The sequence below is a fragment of the Daucus carota genome, chromosome 9, assembly GCF_001625215.2.
Source record: "Daucus carota subsp. sativus chromosome 9, DH1 v3.0, whole genome shotgun sequence".
Classification (NCBI taxonomy): Eukaryota; Viridiplantae; Streptophyta; class Magnoliopsida; order Apiales; family Apiaceae; genus Daucus; species Daucus carota.
The window spans coordinates 6,319,389-6,340,584 of NC_030389.2; the positions used below are offsets into that span (position 1 = coordinate 6,319,389).

At 34.3% G+C, this 21,196-nt stretch overlaps 2 protein-coding genes across 2 annotated transcripts; both read right to left on the bottom strand.

Annotated features, from left to right (window-relative positions):
- Positions 1 to 6,175: 6,175 nt before the first annotated feature.
- Positions 6,176 to 6,730, bottom strand: LOC108201157 (protein SRC2 homolog). The gene has a single exon (XM_017369458.1). The coding sequence runs from the start codon at positions 6,728 to 6,730 to the stop codon at positions 6,176 to 6,178; it is 555 nt and encodes a 184-aa protein (XP_017224947.1).
- A 516-nt stretch (positions 6,731 to 7,246) lies between these two features.
- LOC108202900 (acyl-CoA-binding domain-containing protein 4) lies at positions 7,247 to 21,196 on the bottom strand. The gene is made up of 18 exons (XM_017371504.2): positions 20,922 to 21,196; positions 19,708 to 19,778; positions 17,425 to 17,488; positions 17,276 to 17,347; positions 15,359 to 15,553; positions 15,197 to 15,274; positions 14,757 to 14,864; positions 14,552 to 14,621; positions 12,949 to 13,010; positions 12,587 to 12,726; positions 11,943 to 12,069; positions 11,721 to 11,835; positions 11,385 to 11,473; positions 10,519 to 10,602; positions 10,251 to 10,436; positions 9,964 to 10,119; positions 9,064 to 9,123; positions 7,247 to 7,725 (listed from the first exon to the last, which is right to left on the bottom strand). Exons 1-18 carry the CDS (start codon positions 21,072 to 21,074, stop codon positions 7,540 to 7,542), a joined length of 2,016 nt encoding a protein of 671 aa, XP_017226993.1. The 5' UTR covers positions 21,075 to 21,196; the 3' UTR covers positions 7,247 to 7,539.

The window sequence follows — 21,196 nt, forward strand, 5'->3', positions numbered from 1 at the left end:
TACTTCTAGTGCTGTGGAAAATCTGTGTCTGAAAAATTGACAACACAGAACTAAATTTCTTTCCTTTTGACTTGATTAGCCCTCCTGTCAATTTTTGTCCCTATAATTTTAACCCCTACTCTAGTATCAGTCTATTAAACTGCAGGAGGCCTTGCTGGTGAATGTAGAGTCACAAGTGAATAAGTACAAAGTCATGAAAAGGTAAAGGAGAAGACTTGATTAACATTAAAAAAACAAAAGCCCAGAAACTGCAACAAGGTCATGGAACTTTTTGTATTATATATCAGGACTATCTTATTCTTCTCTTCTTAACATGTTTGCATTTCACACACTGAATTGGTGAATTACTATTTTATGGTCTGTCTAGGACTACTCAACTTTTATTTATATTCCTTTTTATTTATTGCTTTCTAGTTTCAAGATGGAGTTAATGAAAAGTTTTAATATCAAAAACCCTTCTGTTTCAATTCTATTCATGTTTAATGGATTAATCAAAAGGCTAGTTTTGTAATTATATAGCAACATTAACTCATTCTTGATATACGTAAAATGATCAAAAACGTCTATTACAAAGGAACGGATAGAGGGAGTATTATAAAATTGACACCATAAATCATGTTATTTGAAATTCAAAATTTGAAATAAAATTAATGTTTCAAAACAATCTTATGGAATTTGATGACTTATTGTCTTAGCATGTGCAGGGATGATAATGAATTGGGGTTGATGTAGGTTTTAAAGACAATGTGAGTGTTTGTGTACGGCTTAAAAGCCCAGTTTCTAGATTTATAAGTTAGAAGCACTTATTCATATCTTTTGTGTAGAAAGTCAAGAAGCACTTATAAAAAGTTAGGAATGCTAACTTTTGTTTCAGGACTTCTACTTATTTCCCAAACACTTTAATCACTTATAAGTCTTAATTTGCTTCTAACTTCTACTTCATTTTTTTATTTTAAGCAAGAAGCACTTATTTTAAGCTCACCCAAACGCCCAGTATCTTATGAGTAACAATTGGGAAGTTTAACTTTAATAAAGTTCCTAGACACTTTTATCTGGGACTAATTTGAATTTAAGAAGACACTGTTAAATAAAAACAGTAAAACCTAAAACTGCAGTCTGCAGTTCTTTCAAAATGCTAACCAAACAACAAAGATTCTTCAGTAAACTAAAACATGAACAACCTTAACGACAAAATGTAGTAATCTCCATTTGTTATCGACGAAGCTTCCTACGTAGGGCAGTTCCCTCTTCTGGGAAGAAACATTTTTTTCAATACCAGGCCAGCCGCAAACTACGTTTCTTATTATTATTTCTGGTTTTCGGTGTAGAAACTCTTTTTCCCCTGTGAACATATTTTTTCACATAGAAATTAGGTTTTTTACTAAGAATTACGCGGTGTAACACTAGCCAACGAAAGCTTGAAAATTCCATGACTTCAAGCAAACAGGAATCCTAGCTAAAACACGTAAAAACAACTGAGAAGTCTTCAATTTTTACTAGAACACGCAAGTTTTTTAACCTAGAGATTAATACATGCTGCAAAATTATATAAAAGAATTCCTGATTCTTAGCTCGATACTGCAACAAAAAAAAAAGGTTCTGAATAAACGAACAAGGAAACTTATAGATTGCAACTTCAGAGCATGATGCAATTTAATATGTTTCATATAAATGAAACTTGTCTAAGTTATGAATTAAGAATCCTAGCTTATCAAATTTAAGTTTCTTTGCACAAGCGTGAAAAGCTGAGGATAAATGCAGGTCACAATTAGTAATGTGTGATGCATTTAAAAGGGGCCATAATAAGGCATTTCACATATTTATCTGCACTAAGGAAAAGGAAAGATGTAGGCACGCACTATTCACATTATAAGATTTGAATCGACTGCAGGACCACAAGATTCGTTCAAAAATTCGCATCTTGTTATCTGAGTAGCTAAATAGCTGAAGGTTTGATCATGCTGTAAAGGACTAGCGAGTAGCGAGGTATAACTTTAACTACCAAGAAGTGTATCGGGGCAGATTATGTGTCACGAATGCTATCGCTATCTAAACAAAGAAGTTCTAAAATAGTTTGGCGAAATACAGTTTTAGTCCAATTAAGCATACTGTTTGCAAGAACGGATATGAGACAGCAGTAAAAACAGGAAATTGCAGCCTAGTATCTTTCAAGCAACCAAAAATGTATCAAACAAAAAGAGTACACCAAATTTTACAAATGCTATCTGCATGTGGGGTTTCTGTAAAGTGTTATAAGGGACTCACCTAATCAATATGATGGCATATAGAGGTATGAACAAAATTGAACTTTGCATGGCACAGGATTTCAAGGCCTGTTTAAGCCAACCGCCAAATAAGTAATTGTGGATCATGGTCCAACCTCACTGGTAACATATCATAATCCGATAGACACGTAGGAACTGATGTTACTTTGGCCAACTCAATTCAAGTATTCATCTGACCCCCAACAAAATTAACATAATTAAACTTTCCCAAGCCAATCTGTTAATATCTGCCTGTCTGAATTTCAATTGAGGTAACAATTTATGCAAGCTGAGAAAAAGAAAAATATAAATTTGTTGATATCCATGTTTTGTAATAGATGTGAATTATTGAAATCGAAAAACTAAAGAAGACTTCATAATCTGGCCAATACAGATAAATAAAAGCTTAAATAAAATTCTGACAGAAAATAAGGTATCTATAAACACTGACATTTTCTAAATTTGTCGCTAACATGTTTATAAAAGCAAAATTGGGATATTGCAGGTCCCTACTGCAGAATAGGTCTTTATCATTTATTTATATTTGGATCTGCAGTGACCACTCGTATAGTTGTATACATAAAAGAAAGAAAGCATTTTGCTTATTAGCCTTCATGGGCATAAGAATCCCACTAAATGTACTGGAGTAAACAAGTAAAATTTCTGCGAAAATGCAGGACCGGAATTTGAACTGGAAAAATTGAATCAGATTCTAACACTCTAATACCTCAACCTCATTTATCATTAGCCATAATGAATAATGATGCGCAGAGGTTCTTTTACTGAGGGTGTAGAATGTATGCGATGAAATGCCAGCCTTGAAGTAGAAGAATTATATTTCTAAAAGCTGAGCTATAGTTTACAATTGTGTACCAGCAACTGCAGGACAGTAAAGAGTGTGTCCAAATGTCTACTAATCGGAAGGTATGGTTTAATCAACTTCAGCAGGCATAGATAAGCCTTACATCCATATTCTACAGAAAGAACTGAAATAGGTTATCATAGATACAAAGGAAATAAAAGTGATTAAAAAAAATATTTGCCATATCAGCTAATCAGGAGTACAGAAATTAACTTACTTCTACATGAAGATTACATACTCTGACAATGAGTTCACCTCGTCCTGCAGAACTTCTTGATTAACTGATCTATTACAGTTTGATACTTGCTGAGTTTCTGATAATGCTAGCTTCACTTTTACTTTTACTTGAAATTTCTTTTCGGCTTATTTATTTATTAGTCTTCTATTGTACAAGTTATCCAACCTTCTTTTCTGCCTGAGCAAAGTGTAAAACTGATCATACAAAGTAGTTCTGCAGGGTATAAAAGTCATAAGCCCTCTAATTTGTTTAATTTTCCCAGTCTTATCAAAACTCGTTCATATATCATACATCCTAGTTTGAGGAGCAAAACCTTTGGTTATCATGTCACAGAATATTAATGGAATCATACTAGCTAGACATTGTAGTTTTCTTTGCACAAGTGCGAAGAAAGATAAATACAGGTCCCTATTAGTAACGTGTGATGCATTTAAAAGGGGGCTCATAGTTAGGCATTTCTCATATTTATCTGCATCAAGGAAAAGGAAAGATGTTCAGGCACATACTATTCACATTATAAGATTTGAATCAACTGCAGGACCACAAGATTCGTTCAAAAATTCTCATCTTGTTGTCTGAGTAGCTAAATAGCTGGAGGTTTGATCATGCTGTAGAGTACTAGCGAGGTATAAATTTAACTTCTAAGAAGTGCATCGGGGCAGATTATGTGTCACAAATGCTATCTAAACAAATAAATTCTGATATAGTTTGGCGAGTTACAGTTTAAGTCCAAATAAGCATACTGTTTGACAAGAACGGCTATGAGACAGCAGTAAAAATAGGAAATTGCAGCCTGATATCTATCAAGCAACCAAAAATGTATCAAACAAAAAGAGTACACCATATTTTACAAATGCAATCTGCATGGTGGGGTTTCTGTAAAGTGTTATAAGGCACTCACCTAATCAATATGATGGCATATAGAGGTATAAACAAAATTGAACTTTAGTACAGGGATTTCAAGGCCTGTTTAAGCGGCCCGCGAAGTAAGTACTTGTGGATCATTGTCCAACCTCGCTGGTAACATATCATAATCTGGGGTATGTAGAAAATGATGTTAGTTTGGCCAACTCGATTCGAGTATTTACCTCAGCCCAAGCAAAATTAACGTTCCATGAAACTGCATAGTAAACTTTTCTACCCCATCTTTCAATATCTGCCTGTCTGAATATCCAATTTTGGTAAAAAAAATCTGTAAGTTATGAAAAATAAATAGAAAATGTTGATAATTCATGTTTTATGATAGCTGAAATATTTGAATTCAAAAAGTATTTTCAGAATTTAGAATTTGGCCGATTCAATTAAAACAAGTTTAACTAATAATCACTGCAATTTTCTGAATGTGTCACTGAGATGTTTATAAAAGTGAAATTGGCCTATTCAATTAAGTTGTATACACAGAACAAACGAAATACATTGTCTATCAGCCACATTTATAGTTGCATAAGAATCCGACTAACTTTACAGGAGTAAAGAAATAAAATTTCCGTGAAAATGCAGGACCGGAATTTGAAGCTACATTAGAACAGGAAACACTGAATCAGATTCTAACAGTCTAGAACCTCAACCACATTTTATCATTAGCCATAAAAAGCACTGAAATAGGTTTTTCACAGATGCAAGAAAAACAAAAGCAAATAAAAAATTGGCATATCAGCTAATCAGGGGAACGAAATTAACTTACATCTACACGAGGATTACGTACTTTGACAACGAGTTCACCTAGTCCTGCAGAACTTCTTAATTATCTGATCCATTTACAGTTTGATGCTGAGTTTCTGATACTGAGCTTCACTCCTAATCCTTGAAATTTCTTTCAGCATATTTACAAATTAATCTTCTTTTCTGCCTGAGCAAAGTGCAAAACCAATTATACAGAAAGGTTCTTCAGGGTATAAAAACTTTTCAAATTATTTATTCAAGTAATTGTTTGGCATCAGCCTCATATGGTTTTCCAAACTTACATTTCAACTTGTTTAATTTTCGCATTCTTAGCAAAATCACTCGTTATTATATCATACATCTAGGCCTGTAATTCAAGTCGGGCTGCTCGCGAGCACTCGAGCTCGAACTAATAAGACCCAACCCGACTACAGCTCGTATACGAGCCGAACCTGAATAAAATTTCATATCCATTTAATTAAACGAGCCGGCTCGGCTCTGCTCATAGAAGTTTAGGCTCAATTAAGCGTAAAATTAAACAAGCCAGCTCGATTAAGTGTAAAATTAAACGAGCCGGCTCGACCGACTCGTTAAAGCTGGATCGTTTGAAACGAGCCGGCTCGACTTCTAAAATTAAAATCCTAAATTAAACAAGGCAGACGTTTTGGCTCGATTAAGTTAAGCCGGCTCACTCGAATTACGTCCGGCTCAAAACTTGGCTCGCTCTGCCCAAGTTAGAGCCCAAACCTCGGTTATCAGTTCCCAGAATATTATTAGAGTTATTTGTGTAAACATTACTCTCCAAGTATCATAAAACGCACACTAACTTTTGATTTCGAATTGCTTTAACTTTGTACTCGACTCTGCCCTCGGCTTAATTGAAAGACCTTTCCCTGGACACAACTCTTCCTCTTCAATTTCATCCTTGTTAAGTTATGTCAAGTAGAATCGAAGAATATGTGAAATTTGTGAACCCAAAGTTACCACTATCAACCCAAACAAATTGTGCAAACTACAAGATTTATTTTAAAAAAGGACCAAATACAAGATGGAGATCAACAACAGCTTCAAATTTATATAAATTACAATAATTAACCCTCTTAAGAGAAATAAGAGATTTTTATGACTCTCTTCAACAAAGTTACAAAACTACATGGCTTCTAATTCTCCTTCATACGGAGGAGCTGAGGGAGCTAATGAAGGATTACCAGCCCGAAAACCTTCCAAAGGCGGAGCTGACGGAGGCAGAGGAACCCTAATGATCTCGTTCTCAACACTCCTACCCATAAAATTTTCTCCAAATTGATACTTCAAATACAAGATCCCTTTAGGCTTACCGGAGCTTGTAGTCACCGTATAGGCAACATCCCTCGCATTCTCCCCACCTCGAACGCCTTCAAAAAGCTCTCTCACCGGAATATAAAGATATCCGATGTCTTTATCACCCAAGGCCTTGCTACACCTTACTTGGAACACAAGCATGCATGAGTTTGCATGCATTTTCGACTCCTCCACGTGAAACTTCATCTTAAACCACCAACATGGCTTCGAGCCATTATGGAAGTCCACGTTTGTTTTCTGTTTAGAGATTGAATTGCTGTCAATGAGTGATACAACTATGTAAATTCTCCTTCTGTTGAAGAAATTGACAGTTTTTAAAATGCATGCAGATTTTACAGTGATTTCTAAGGGAATGGAATCCATGGCGTTTGAAAAGAAGCTAGTTGCTCTTATCTTTATATACATGTTTGAATGTTTGATGAGCCTTAATGGATCATGACTCTCAAGTTTCCTGTTCAAACTCAAACACTGATATTTCATGAATTTAGTTGTGGATTTCAGAGTCCTAATTATTATAATATTATATGTGTTGGCATTTATTTTTGGGATTTCTTAATCAGTAGGACTCTAATCGAGTCATAATCATGGTAGTAATCAGTATGCTCAAGTTTTAATGACAGTTAAACGTGTACGGTAGATGGGTGTGCTAGAAGATATTTATTTACCATCGATCTTTTCGATATACTATATCTTGAGGAATTGAATCCTTGGTCCTAAACAGAGTATTTCAAATGTTTGAAAAGATGTTTACAACAATTAAGCCATTTGAGTCTAATTTGCAATACACAAGTCCAAGTTACTTGGTAGTTCACCTTTACCTTTATCATCCTCAATCCAATTGACTATATATATTCACATTCGACGGTAATCCAAACAAGATAAGAGTATTGTGTATGTATAATATTATTTGTTAAATATGACAAGAAAGCATCTCTAGTTTCACATGTATAATTTTTCGTCCAAATACAATTTCTAAAGCAACAATATATAACGGATAATAAACAAATTGATACACAGCTGATGTATATGTGCTAAAACTCACTATGCTCCCTCCGGCTAAAATTCAACTCAATATCTTATTTCCATCTCTTCAAAGAAGGTTGAGAAAACACTAACATATATTCAACAAAAAAAATGACCAAATCTGGTGATTTCTATGTATATCCTACTTCTCACGCATCATCAGCTTTTGGACCAGGAGATCCAGCTAGCCATCCCCATACACCACCTGAACCCTGCCTCTGTTTTGCACTTAAGGCTGCTTGTTCGGATGCGGCCTTTTGTCGCTGTAAAAGTTCAAGTTCTTTCTGAAGTGTCTCCATATTTTGTAGCTTCTGCCTTAGTTCAGCAACATCAACCTGTGGGTACATAAAAGGAACCATCATGTCCTTTTCAGGTAAACGGCAATAAATTGTTTTCTACAGGATTTAACCAGAATAGTGAAAAACAGTGTCTTGTTTACCTCCAACTGAATAATCGTAGATGTTGTGAACTTGAGCATATTCATTTTTTAAGTATGCGAAGAAAAGATGGTAAGTTGAATAGATGTGATTTAGGGCTGTAATGCGAGCCGAGCCGGGCGAGTTTTGAGCTGAGCCTAATTTGAGCTAAGTTTAATCGAGTCGAGCCGAGCCGGCTCGATTAACTAATCGAGCCTAAATCTTTGCCCGAACTCGACTCGGTTAATTTCACGACTCAAGTCGAGCCGGCTCGTTTAGCTAAACGAGCCGGTTTTAACGAGTCGAGCGAGCCAACTCGTATAATTTTACACTTAATCGAGCCCAAACCTCTACCCGAACTCGGCTCGTTTTATTTCACGAGTCGAGTCGAGCCGGCTTGTTTAATTAAACGAGCCGAAACCTTTGCCCGAACTCGGCTCGTCTAACGAGTCGAGTCGAGCCCACTTAAACGAGTTCGAGCTGGGCGAGCTTGCGAGCCGCCCGACTCGAATTACAGCTCTAGATATGAATGTGATCAGTTTTTTCAGAATGAACATTAAAGGTACATGTAGGTACATCTGAGCTCTGGCGTTAATATATAATAATTATAATTAATTAATAATATATATATTTATTCATAATTTAATATATTTCCATTAAACTAAAAAAATCAAGAAATTTAAAACGGATCCGAATATTATCCGTCGGAGTCGTATTTTTTTCAAAATATTTCCGAATGTGGATACAATTCGTATACAAATTCACATTTTCAGATTTGGATATAGGCAGATCCGTATCCGAATTATTCGTCTGACAGCCCTATGTGATAAAAAAAATGTTTTAAGGGATTTGGGTCCCACATACATACTCACATAGCTAAAAAATAAGATTAAAGAATAAAAGTAAAAATAGAGAATAGATGATAAATATGCAAGTTTTTGTTAAATGCGATATAAATTAAAAAATAACTAAAAAGAACACATTCAAAACAATATTGAGATATTTTTATAACATGCATACTTGAAACAAATATATATACAGCCAGTTAATATGATTACAAGTATAGTAATAATATATCTACATATATTATTAAATAAGATATAATAAAGTGTTGAAATAACAAAAATACGTATAACTGATAAGTAAAATATTAAAGATACCTGTGCATTGTATGGGATGTAAACTACTTGTTGCTAATAAAACTGGAAGCACATATCAAAACTTTAGACGAAGGCAAAAAAACATATGAACAGATACCTCTAGTTTAAAACATCTGGATTGCTCAGAAGCAAGTTGACCTCGTACAGACTGGAGCTCCTGAAGTGTCAAAAGAATTAAAAATATTTTAAATAAAGGCGCAAACATAATGGAATGAAAGGTACAGTTTTTGGTGAAATTAAAAAATTCTAAATATCAACAACTTTGAATTGGAAAAAAGCAATTAGTATAGTCTGATGAGTGATGAGAACAGGACCAGACAATGGAAATTACTAATTCTAATACAGCATCAATAAAATTAATTGTTAAACATTACATTATTAATACAAGCCTCGCATCCTGATACTAACTCTTAGAAGACCAATAATGTGCTATTTCTAGGGTAAGTGGCTCATGTAACATTTATACTTCAGCACTTTGCCTAGGTGATACAGAGATTAACTAAAGCATAAGCATGAAGTGCTAAACCATAGTACCTCATAATAATCACAAGAGACTTAGGACACATCGGCACCTTTACACTGTCAATGCTACTTATAGTCTCTCAACTATGATGCAGAATATACACCCAAAAAAAAGAACAAAAACAATATACATCATAATATCCCAACCACCCTCAGTGTGAATATGGAAAAAAAAATATAACAAATTTCATGATGGATCTATATTGGCCGTGTGAAGAGACTTGTACAGCAAATTTAACTCAAAATATATTGGTTTTGTTGGAGACAAGCTTTCGTTAAAATTTGAACTGAATGATTTATGTTGCACAACATATATAGTTCCTGAGTGCTGCATCTAAGTATATAAAATTCCATATAATCCATCTCCTGTGTAGACAAGTCGGACCGCAGATTCCGAAATTTCTTGTTTTCCTTTTCTTCTCCTAGATGAGAATAAAAACTTGCAACTTTTATGATTTAATAGCAACGAAGTTACCTTGTAGAGATCTGTGTTGCGACTTTCTGCTTCTTCTACCTGGTGCTTCAGCTGTATTGTCTGCAACTTCTCTTTACTCAAAGAGGATTCCAAGTCAGCCTTCTCTGCTTTCAAGGCGGCTAGCATCTGTTCGCTGGTTTGTTTGATATTTTTTACCTGTGTAATGACATATTAGGGAAAAGCTGGTATAATATTCTATTAGGCTAAAAAACATAGAATTGATTTATCAATATTTGCTTCTGTGTTACATTGACAATTCAGGAGATAAATTTTCAATATTACAATACCTTTGGTTCTGAATCAACATTGTCCATTACAATTTCCCTTATTTTTCCTTCTTGGCCCGCCTCATTATCGGATTCCACATCTCTTGTTGCGTTTGTAGCATTATTAACGGCTGAAACGCTGTCAGGAACTGGTGTATCCAACTTTGACTGCAAGCTCGATTTGTGGCTTGGCTTAAGAACATTAACCTATCAACAATATAATATTAAATTTGAGATGCCAACAATAAAGGAGAAGCCATGAAAAGAAGGTAAAAAGATTATTTCCAACCTCATTGCTGTAGCGTCCATTGTATCCGCCAAAAGATACCAATATATCTTCACCACTATAGGAGCTCAGAACCAAACTCAGACCCTGTGATGAAAACAAATTTAAAGTTTGAGCTACAAGTCAACTGGAGCTTTCACAAAAGTCGATATTCATAGACTACAATTATAGCACAACACCACAGTCAAAAGAATAAAAGCTAGCACATGCTTAAGAAGAAAAGAAATATAAAGCACATCCACATACACCAACCATATACTACCCGTCAAATCGTATACAGCAACGTAACTACAATGCATATATCAAAGAGAAAGACTATTCTTGAGAAAGCCCATTCGATCAAATGAAAAGGAAAAAAAGAGCTGGTCTCAGATTGCTTAATGAGCTAATCCAATATTGGAATTGACAATGTACAATTTCCATACACCATATTTTAAACAGAAGATGTTTACTAGTAAAAGTTTATAGCTGCATCATTGCAACAACATTCATGAAAAAATAAGTTTGTGAAGAGACAAAAATTGTTTCATCAGGGTGTAAGGTCACAGATGCACTTTCTGTGTAAACTGGGCCATAGGAGCCAAATTATACTGGGCTTTTGAGGATACCAGGATATATTTTAAATTTTCATTTCACTTTTTTTCTTTACTTAAAATTAAGAATATCACTTGAGCTACGCTACATCTGTAGTGTACTTCTTTAAGAAGAAAATATATGATGGCGATTCAAAAACTGAATCATACTATTTGTTGATTGGCATAGCTTTCTCCCTTGCTTGGCAAGTTAAACCCCCTGCCCCAGCCCTTCCCAGGAAGTGGCACAGACATGAAAACCGAAGTAGGTATAACTTGTTAAATGGATGTAAATACCTCACTTGCAAGGGGAACACGTCCTTCAACTGTGGTTACGACTGACCAGGCCAGTGTAGACATATTAAGGACAACAGTTTCTGACGCACCTGAAACAAATCGGAGGGAAATAAGAGCACACTAAAGACAATCACGAAGATTCATGGAATCAATTAATATCAGTTGCCCAAAGTTCAAATTAGAAATTTAAAGCAATAGTGCACTGAGTGGAATGAGGAACCGATCATCCAAATGGGAGATTAAAAAAAAACAACTAATAAGCCTTGAAATTAACCCCTCTTCCAACTATTGAAACAGTATAGAGTCCAAATATTAGAGAAACACAGAAAGACATACCACTCTTGTTGTCACCACCGCCAGCAATGAACCAGCTTTCCCCAACTGTGGCACCTGCATGGCCAGCCCGAGGACTTGGTACCGGACCTTGTTGTGTAGGTCTTGACCATTCCATCTGTAGATACATTAACGAGACAAGTTTAATATTAATCTATTTATGTTTAATAATCAAATTGAAGGCATCCAATAAGAAAAGTTTATTAAAAGAAACAAATAACTCACAGTTTGAAGGTCCAGGACGTGCAGATCATTAAAACAGGTAGCATGTGAACCCCCACCAAATATAAGAAGGTATCGCTCTGCATGGACTGCAGCAGCATGATCAGATCTTGGTGAAGGTGGGACCCCACTACAAAATAATGAGAACAATGACAGATTAATAAAAAAATATCTGGCAACTCAAGATTAAAAAGTCATTTTGCAAAGTGGTGCTGATAATAACTTTATGTCCTTGTACTAGAATTATTAAATATGATTCACCAGTGGAGAACTAAATGTATAATTCTATTTACTGCAAAAACTTAATTATGTGATGAGCTCCTAGTCATTTGATGCTTGAAGCTGTTATATATGGTAAATTGTTAATTTGAAGACTATATACGTTAACGGGTCATCATTGTTTACAATAAAAAAACAAACATATAAAGGATGGCCTGGCCAATCAAGTTGGGCACACACACAGCAATATATACCTATGATTCTTTTATGTGATCCGAAATAGATCAACATAAACGGAAGTAGGTTTGAAGTAACACCATGTTGAATAAATCATAATTAACAGTCATAAACTACTAAACCTTAAGTAAAAAAGAACACAAAAAATACGGATATTTTACTATCCGGTAAAGGGTGAACATATAACTTACAGTGTATCTATTTCATCCCAGGTCAGGGTTTCTAGATCCAGAATATGTAGGTCATTCAAGAGAGACCTCTTTGCATCTTGACCGCCAAATATGACTACACTTGTCCCCACAAGGGTGGCCGATTGACCTCCACGCGAGACCTGAAATAGAATGAAGAAATGTAAAGTTCATTCATACATACGACAGACTCAAAATTCTATTCTTTATAAAATATATGGCAGATTATGCATCTAGTGTGCTTTCTTCCAAAGGAGTTCCAAAACTATAATATAATGATGCCTAACTGCTATAATGCATCTTGAGCCAGAAGTTGATGTGCAAATATGCAAAAAGATGATAACTAGAGAAGAACAATGTTGTACCGGTGGCTTTCCATAAGTCTTTAAGGCTGACCAGCTGTAGGTTTGAAGATCAAACACCTTTACTGTCAAATTAAAATTGAAAATTTAACGAAAATATTTGACATAGGACTACAGTTTGAAGATATATAAGATTCCTGCATACAGGAAAATATAATAATGATAACTTGGCACCTGGTGTAAGACAGAAAATAGCCTCATTATACACTGAATGTGGTCCCAAACTTGTTTTAAGAATTAAAAGCATTATTTATCCTACTTGAAGTCATGCAGATATATATCAACATTAAAATCTTAACCGTCCACGTAACCAACAGATGAGACTATTAATTTGAGGTATAATATAAACAATATTATTTCTGGTGGGGTTTATTAGTGACATCTGTGACTACTTCCGCAAAAGCTAAAATGCAGCTTTTTCCAAAAGCACGGGGGTCCTTTTTTCAAAAACATGGGAACCTGCTGTTGTTGAATTTACCAAACAATTTTGTAAAAGCGGTGTTGTTGCAGCAAAAGTAGCACACAAGGTCTTAGAGTTGGATATTGATATAAATAAGGAATCAGTACTTAGCCTTCAACATGGTTGTACAGAGGTACACCAAGTCTACAGAAGTTTGTCTTGTCGTATAATCATTAACTAATTGACAAATTAAATATAATTAATTATATGTGTGTGTGTCTGTGTGTGTTTGCGTGCACGCATGATCACATCAAGTGCTTTGAACACAGATTAAGTTTGTTAATTTTAATTTATTTTAACTTAATTATAACTCCTGGTCTAAATGTGCATATTCATAAAATTAAATGAGTTAACTTAATTAATTTTTATTTAATATAAAATGAAAATTTTGAATAAAAGAAAATAGATTTATTAATCCATTTATTTGTAATTTTCATTTACTTCATAAGTTTTATCTATTAATCCATTTGTTACTTGTAATTCATTTCGAAATTTTATTTTAAGTTAATCATAACTCCTGTTTTAAATGTGTATATTCATAAAATTACTTTAGTAAATTAATTAATTGTTTTAATATAAAATGAAAATTTTGAATAAAAGAATATATGTTTATTAATCATATATTTTTAATTTTATTTACTTCTGATTATATATAAGAAAAGAAATAAGAAATATAAATCCATACTAACAATCTAATGCTCATTGCCTTTGGTGAAGTGGTGGCCGCTCTCTCGTGTCTCCTCTTTATCGACATTGGTTTGCAAATCCGAGAATCGGGTTTTGGAGGATCTAGTTGATCAAAACCCAAGTAGCCAAATAAGTCGGGTCCTCGACTAATGCAAAAAAACTATTCTCAATGCCCTATCCTCGTAGATTTATACCTATTCCCAAGTTGACTTTAAAGGTGTGCATACATCTACAACATTCAATATTCCTAATATTCAGTGACATTCTTCAATAGTAGTAAAACTCAGTAAAATAACCCGATGTATACTATGAATAAGTTTAAACTGGAAATTCAGTTATTGCTATTTTAATCTCTCAAATATTGGGAAGCACATTGAGATACATGTGAGTACCGAATCCTAGCTTGTGCAATTTGGAGCTAAGTAAATGACTACAGCCTTAAACTGATGCATTTCAAACCTTGCATAGATTCAGAAGGATCCTTTGTATGCCCAGCAATCGAAAGAAGCTTATCTTTTCCCCAAGGTATCTAGAGACAAAAGAATATGGACAACAAATATATCTAAGAAAGTTGGAACTCTTATAGACAAATTTATACTTATTTAAAATAAAGATCTCAAAACTAAAGAAAAGATCAATCTATGGTAATAATTGTCGAACTAACCAATGAATGACCAGCACAAGGAGATGCAACAGCGGAAGATGGTTCTAGAGCAACTGGTGCGGCTTTGACTTCAGCCCTAGACCATGTCCAATTTTTCAGATCCAGAACCTAAATTGTTACTCAGTGCGCTCAGATATTTATAACATCAAACAATCTCATATACTTTGGAGTAGAATAACGAGAAAAATAAACATTTACAACAAATAAGGGGGTTAGAGTATGGAATGTGATCGAGGCTTGAGAAGTGAACTGAAAGGAATTATCAAAATACCACATACCATAGTCAAATCTTTGATATTTCAGACACCAAGTTAGGGTGCATATCATCTATGCCTTTGTATATATTCTAATGTAGAATAACAATGATGATATAAAGATGCATTCCATGCCAATCATAATAAAATTTAGTGCATAAATCTACAATGCAATTAGTGACATACCTGAAGATCATTTAAGTACCGCCCATTATGATTTCCACCATAGATGTACATTCTATCATCAATAACTGCTGCTCCATGCTGCAAATTGACGAGTGGAAAATAATAATAAGAATCATAAAAGGATTTAAAAACAACTTTTACATAAGAAACAAAGTGAAGCACCTCATATCGGGCTTTTGGGCGTGGACCGGATACCGGAGGTGCGACCCATTGATCATACAGGCCAACTGAACCAAGGCCCACCATTACAACATCCTTATCCTGAGCTTCTAAGACATTCCCATTTTCTGCTGGAATAATCTTGGTCTCAGGTAAAGCATTTCCATTTTCAACGACACTATCAATTTTTGTGTTACTCTACAAACAAGACAGATAAAAAGGTTACTAACAAGCAGCAGGTGCTAGTCAAATATGCACAGTTAAAAAATGACAGCATAATGTTGTTTATTTACCTTATAGTACCTTAACAAACTTAAGTATAAGATAATTTATTCTTATGTGATACAACATTCCTATACACTAATTGGATGTTCAATATAACTGAAACAGGAATATATTAGAATTTGAATATAAACAATTAGTTATTGGGAACAGAAACAAAGCGAACATGAACTGGAGATGCACAAACACTAAACTGTAGATGGTGGGAAAAGAATCAATTCATATAAATAAATCTTATTGATCATTTGATGTAACCATTTCCATTCTAAAATCGTTCATGAGAGAAGTATGTGACTTTTTAAAGTTAATAGCAATTCTCAGTTTCGATTATGAATTCATGTAAATCAACACTCGCCTTCTCAAGCTTCCACTAATTGCATTTATAGTGATCTTTATCAAATCATAAAGTAAAAAATCATTGTTCCATGGACATCTTTACTGGATACTTGTTCAATGACTTGCTACAAATTTATTGATATCCAAGCAATCTTGATATATAATACTTAATCAAGCATTGAAACTCTAATAGTTTCTATAATCCTTTAGGTAAATACCGTCTCTATAATAATAAGTAAAAAAGAATTTGATTCTAGAAAAAAAGATAGTGTGAAGTCGAGCCTCGATGCCTGAGTACCTCCAAGAAGACAGACGACAACTCGTTCACATAAATATATTTGCTAAATTTAATAAATAACATAAGTAAACACATCAATTTCACAATTTATAACAAAAGAAAGAACAGTTAGTTCAAGTTAGGCATAATCACATCAAATACCAAACATCAAACATGTACAAGAAAATTAAAACATATGTGACGATTAAAATCAAGAGAAGTCATCGATCTCAATTGAATGTTCATCTCCATCTCCGTCGCCAAGTCAGGTGATGGGACAACATAATCATGATTTCACAGCCCCAAGTCGAGATTTGAATCCCTCAAAGCCCGAGAATTTTCAAGAGGACAAGTAATCAATTAGTTGTCTCCGCGATAACCATAAGTTTAACTACATTCATGTATTAACCAAAAAAAATCGGCAATGGGGTGTATAGTTTCAAGAATTATAAAGGGTTTTAAAGATTTAAAAAGTTATAAAGTAAAAAAAAAAAAATTATATAGACTTAAAAGTAGATACATTAAATCAATATTTAAAAGACTTTTAGGCCTACAAAATTCTAGGCTTACTCAATTACAACTTCTATGGAATCATCAAAAGTCATAATGTATCTTTTAGGGATTATTTGTTACAAAAGAAGAAAGAATTTTTTGACTTCGGAGTAAATGTAATTTTTATTGAAAATTTTCTTTTCGTTCCTATAATTTCATAGAAGTTTCTCCCACATTCCCATACATACTGATCATGTGCAAATAAACTTATTTGCTGTAATAGTAAAGTTAAGCTTGACATCAGTCCTAAAGATAAATCTGTGAATCACAATACACTCAAATATGAATTTCGCAGAACCAGCAAACAGCACTACATGCCTAAAACTTGTACATTGTGGTATATGTTAACCGCAAAGAATGGGATAATGTTCGAGAAGAAAACTACTCTTGATCATACAAGATTTATAATTGGGCAATTTATCCATAATGTCAAGATGATAAGGACAAGAAAAAATAGCATATAGTATACTCACATTCATTTCAATATCCTGAACGGGCTCAGGAACAAAGTTTGATGCCCGCGAATACCATCCTGGATCTTCTTCCTGTTCAAGGAAATTATAAGGTTTTTACTTTAAGAATTTTCTAGTACACCCAGCACTATAGTCAGCTTTGCACTAACCTCCAGTATCTTCACAAAGAGTCGCATAGCTTCAGTTGAAGCCATGTTGTCAAGCCCGTTCCAGCTGCAAGGAAATAGGTTTAGCCTATCAAATATCTAAAAAGACAAAGAAGCAACTAACAGAAACAAGTTTTTGGTCCTAACAATTAATACAATCATATCTAGCTAGAAGTACCATATGAAGCTGGTTTACAGATGAATCCTCTACATGAATCTGTACCTAGAGCCTAGGGATGAGAAGCAGGCTTAAAATGTGTGTCGTTTGGAAAAGTGTGCACTATAAATGGAGTTCATGATGCTTTCATTCTGGTAATTAGATATTTGATTACAATCATCAATTCATTAAAAGAGATACCTGGTACATAAACTCTATAGTCTTATCCCTTTCATTAAATATAGTACTAAACTATTAAGAAGGTATAGCATGAATACGCAACTAAATATACACATTTGGAGTCCTAAAGGCCAGCAATCAACTTGTTGAAACTAAAGTAAATCTAAGGACCACAAGGGCATATTATAAAAAATGCTAGATGTGAGGGCCTATAATACTTCAATATTTCTAACTTAAATAATATATAGGAGCTGACAACAAGCAACTTATAGTCTATTAGACAAGGGACTTTAAAATACTCTTAAGACCATTGTTATCAAGTCGAGTCGTCGACTAGTCAACGACTAGTCGACAAGTCGTTTTATAGAAAAAGTCAAGCAACAACTTATTAAGTCCGGCGACTTATTTTCATTTTTCAACATATCAGTGTCTCCCTGATCTTTGTATCATTTCAACTTCACATTATTATTTCCTTCCTGTCCCTCCCTAATCTTTGTATCATTTCAACTTCACATTATTATTTCCTTCCTGTCACTACTTTTTGGCTTCAGGCTATGTAATATTTGTATCATTTTCAACATATAAGTATATCCCTAATCTTTGTATCATTTCAACTTCACATTATTGTTTCTTTCCCATCACTACTTTCTGACTTCAATTTATTTGTTAACTAACAATCTGCTACGTCGTATACATCTCCCTGTTGCTTATTATCTTTTACTTTTGATTCAAACTATAAACTGATGTGTGTTCAACTATATTTTATATATTAAATCTAGTAAAAATATGTATAAGAATGACTTGTCGACTTTTTACGACTAGTCGGGCGACTTGTCGACTAGTCGATTCCAAGGTATCCGGGCGCCGAGGCTCGACTTGGCGCCGTAATAAGCTTGCTTAAGACACAAATCATGACGAAGAGTATTACTATCTATACCCCAAGTACACATCCTGGAGTGAGGGGGCGTGTGGAATGTGGATCATTGATGAGAATGGAAATAGGAAATAGAATTGGGAATGGGGTTTACTGGGAATAGAAAAGGAATGATATAAAATATTAAGGGGCATGGAGGGAATGATTACCCACCTAATAGGAATGTGGTTCTCATTCCAAGCAACCAAAACTGATCCAAATACTAACACATGAGATTGAGATTCCGATTCCCGTTAACTAGGCTTATTAACCATAAACCAAACGCCCCCGTAAAGGCTAGAAGCTCCTTCATACAAACATATGCATGACATAAGCATAATTGGAGAGTACTTTATGCCCACTTTTCCTTTCAAGTGCAGCCATTAGTAGCAGCGAAATCAGCAGAAGGCTTTTATTTAAAAATTTATGGTAAAGCCTGAACTGGGGTTTCAAGAGTGGAGAGCTCTTTGTTCATCAAACTAAAGGCATTGGTGTTATAGAGATGATTGATCAGCCTTCTGAGTGGTGTGCATATTGTGTGACAAGATTGTGATGACTTTAAGGAACTTAATCTACTTTTGACTTCATAACTGCCAGTGCCACACCTGATTGCCCTAGTTGACTTTATTTTTAAGAGAATAAAAAAACAGGTCTTACTCATCATTAAAATAATTGCTTTAATGTATCTCTCCAGACTCCAAAATATTATGTACTCAAGACTAAGGCAATGAGCTCAGTGAACAGAAATTAGATGGGCGTGAATAGAAAAAAAACCCAAAGAATTTTTTATTTATACCAGATTTTCTTGAAGAATTCAAGTCAGCGAGAATGAAAAGGAAAACAAAATGAGTTAATAAATTTTGAGCAAGATTAATAATAGAGATGAAATTTTGAGCAAGATTAATAATAGAGATGAGAAGTATCTGAACTCAATAGCAGCACCCTAATTCTGAGATAATCTAGCGCACTTAATCTAAAATAAACTATTCAAAGTAACATAACAACATAATGACAAACAGAGTTTAACAATGCAAACCTTGTCCATTTGTTTTGCTCTACAGGATTCCAACTTCTAGGCTTTGGAATTTTACACGGTCCTACAGTTGCCTTCAAAAAATTTTAAAAAAAAGACTAGTCAAATTAAAGCCATAAAAATCATTTACAATCCTAATGAATTTTAGTAAAAAGAATGCTGTATATTACTGTTGTAGTCTCGTGCAAACCTGGATGCAAAAATCGCATCACATAACTGTCAAATTAAAGCAATAATTTTCATTTAAAACCCCAAACAATTTTTTTTAAGAGAATACTCTAGATTACTCTTGTAGTCTCGAGCAAAAATTGTATCACATAAACCAACAGGTACCAAAACCCAAAAAATAACCGATATAAATCATAGGATCACTACGTAGCAAAGAAACACGTCACATTTACACAATGCCAATTATAAGAACTAATATTTGGGTTTCAGATCAACAACAAATCACATGACTTGATTAAATTATTATCTCATCCTAATCCACAAGTATGAAAGATTCACTGGTAGATACAATAAGGAAAAATGAAAAACTTCATGTTTCCACAAAGCATATCACCGGATCCATGATTCATATTCTGAATCAAATCAACAGCTCAAAACTCATGCCTCTTACAACTCACTTACATAAGAAATCCCAAAATATTAGCATTTGGACAATGCCAGTTAAAATTCAACATCATAACCCCCAAGTACAACTCTGGGGAAAAAAAATCAAACCAGACATCATCATACGCACAAAAACACATATTTCGCACAAATCAACACCAGTACAATTAATCTAACCACTAGATCGAATCAAATTCCCCGACTAATACAACAAATATCAATTATGCATTATAAAAATCAGATTCAAAAAATCAGGCAGCATATTAACACAAATCACGACCAATACAATCAGATAAACCACAAGATCAAATCAAATCAAACGTTCCTAACTAACATAACAACAAATCACGCATCCCTAACTCGTAAACTAACACGATAATGTACTACCAAATCCAATCCAATCAGCAGCATTGTGACACATACTTGACGCAAATCATTATTAAAACTTACCGCAAGATCAAACATCAAATCAACACAATCACATTCCCAAAAGTCAAAACAAAGCACTAGATCAAATCATATCACATAAAATCCCACTAATTACACGATCAAATCATCAAATTAAGCAGCAGTTCAAACGAATTGACAAATGAATTGAGAGAAACCTGCTGATACAATCCATAAAGCAACAGAGCGACGTCGTTTGAGAACTTAGAGGTGACAGAGGGGTTGGGAGATCCATCAAAACCAGCGTAAGCAGCAGCAGCGAAGAATCGCTCAGGATAAGCCAAGCCTGAGCTCGCCCGCGCCATAACCATACTCAATCGCTAATACTTACTCCAGAGAGATCAGCGAGATCGAGAGAAATCGAGAGAGATTTATGTGTGTAGGAATTCAGATCGGAAGTCACATTTATATGTGTTACTATGTGTTACTGGTT

Excerpts from the sequence above, each read along its gene's own strand:
- LOC108201157 (XM_017369458.1), bottom strand. The coding sequence starts at position 6,730 with ATGGATTCCATTCCCTTAGAAATCACTGTAAAATCTGCATGCATTTTA.
- LOC108202900 (XM_017371504.2), bottom strand. The coding sequence starts at position 21,074 with ATGGTTATGGCGCGGGCGAGCTCAGGCTTGGCTTATCCTGAGCGATTC. Across the intron at positions 14,865-15,196 it reads GGTACTTAAATGATCTTCAG|GTTCTGGATCTGAAAAATTG; the intron begins GTATGTCACTAA and ends GTAACAATTTAG. Across the intron at positions 11,474-11,720 it reads CGGTGGTGACAACAAGAGTG|GTGCGTCAGAAACTGTTGTC; the intron begins GTATGTCTTTCT and ends GATTTGTTTCAG.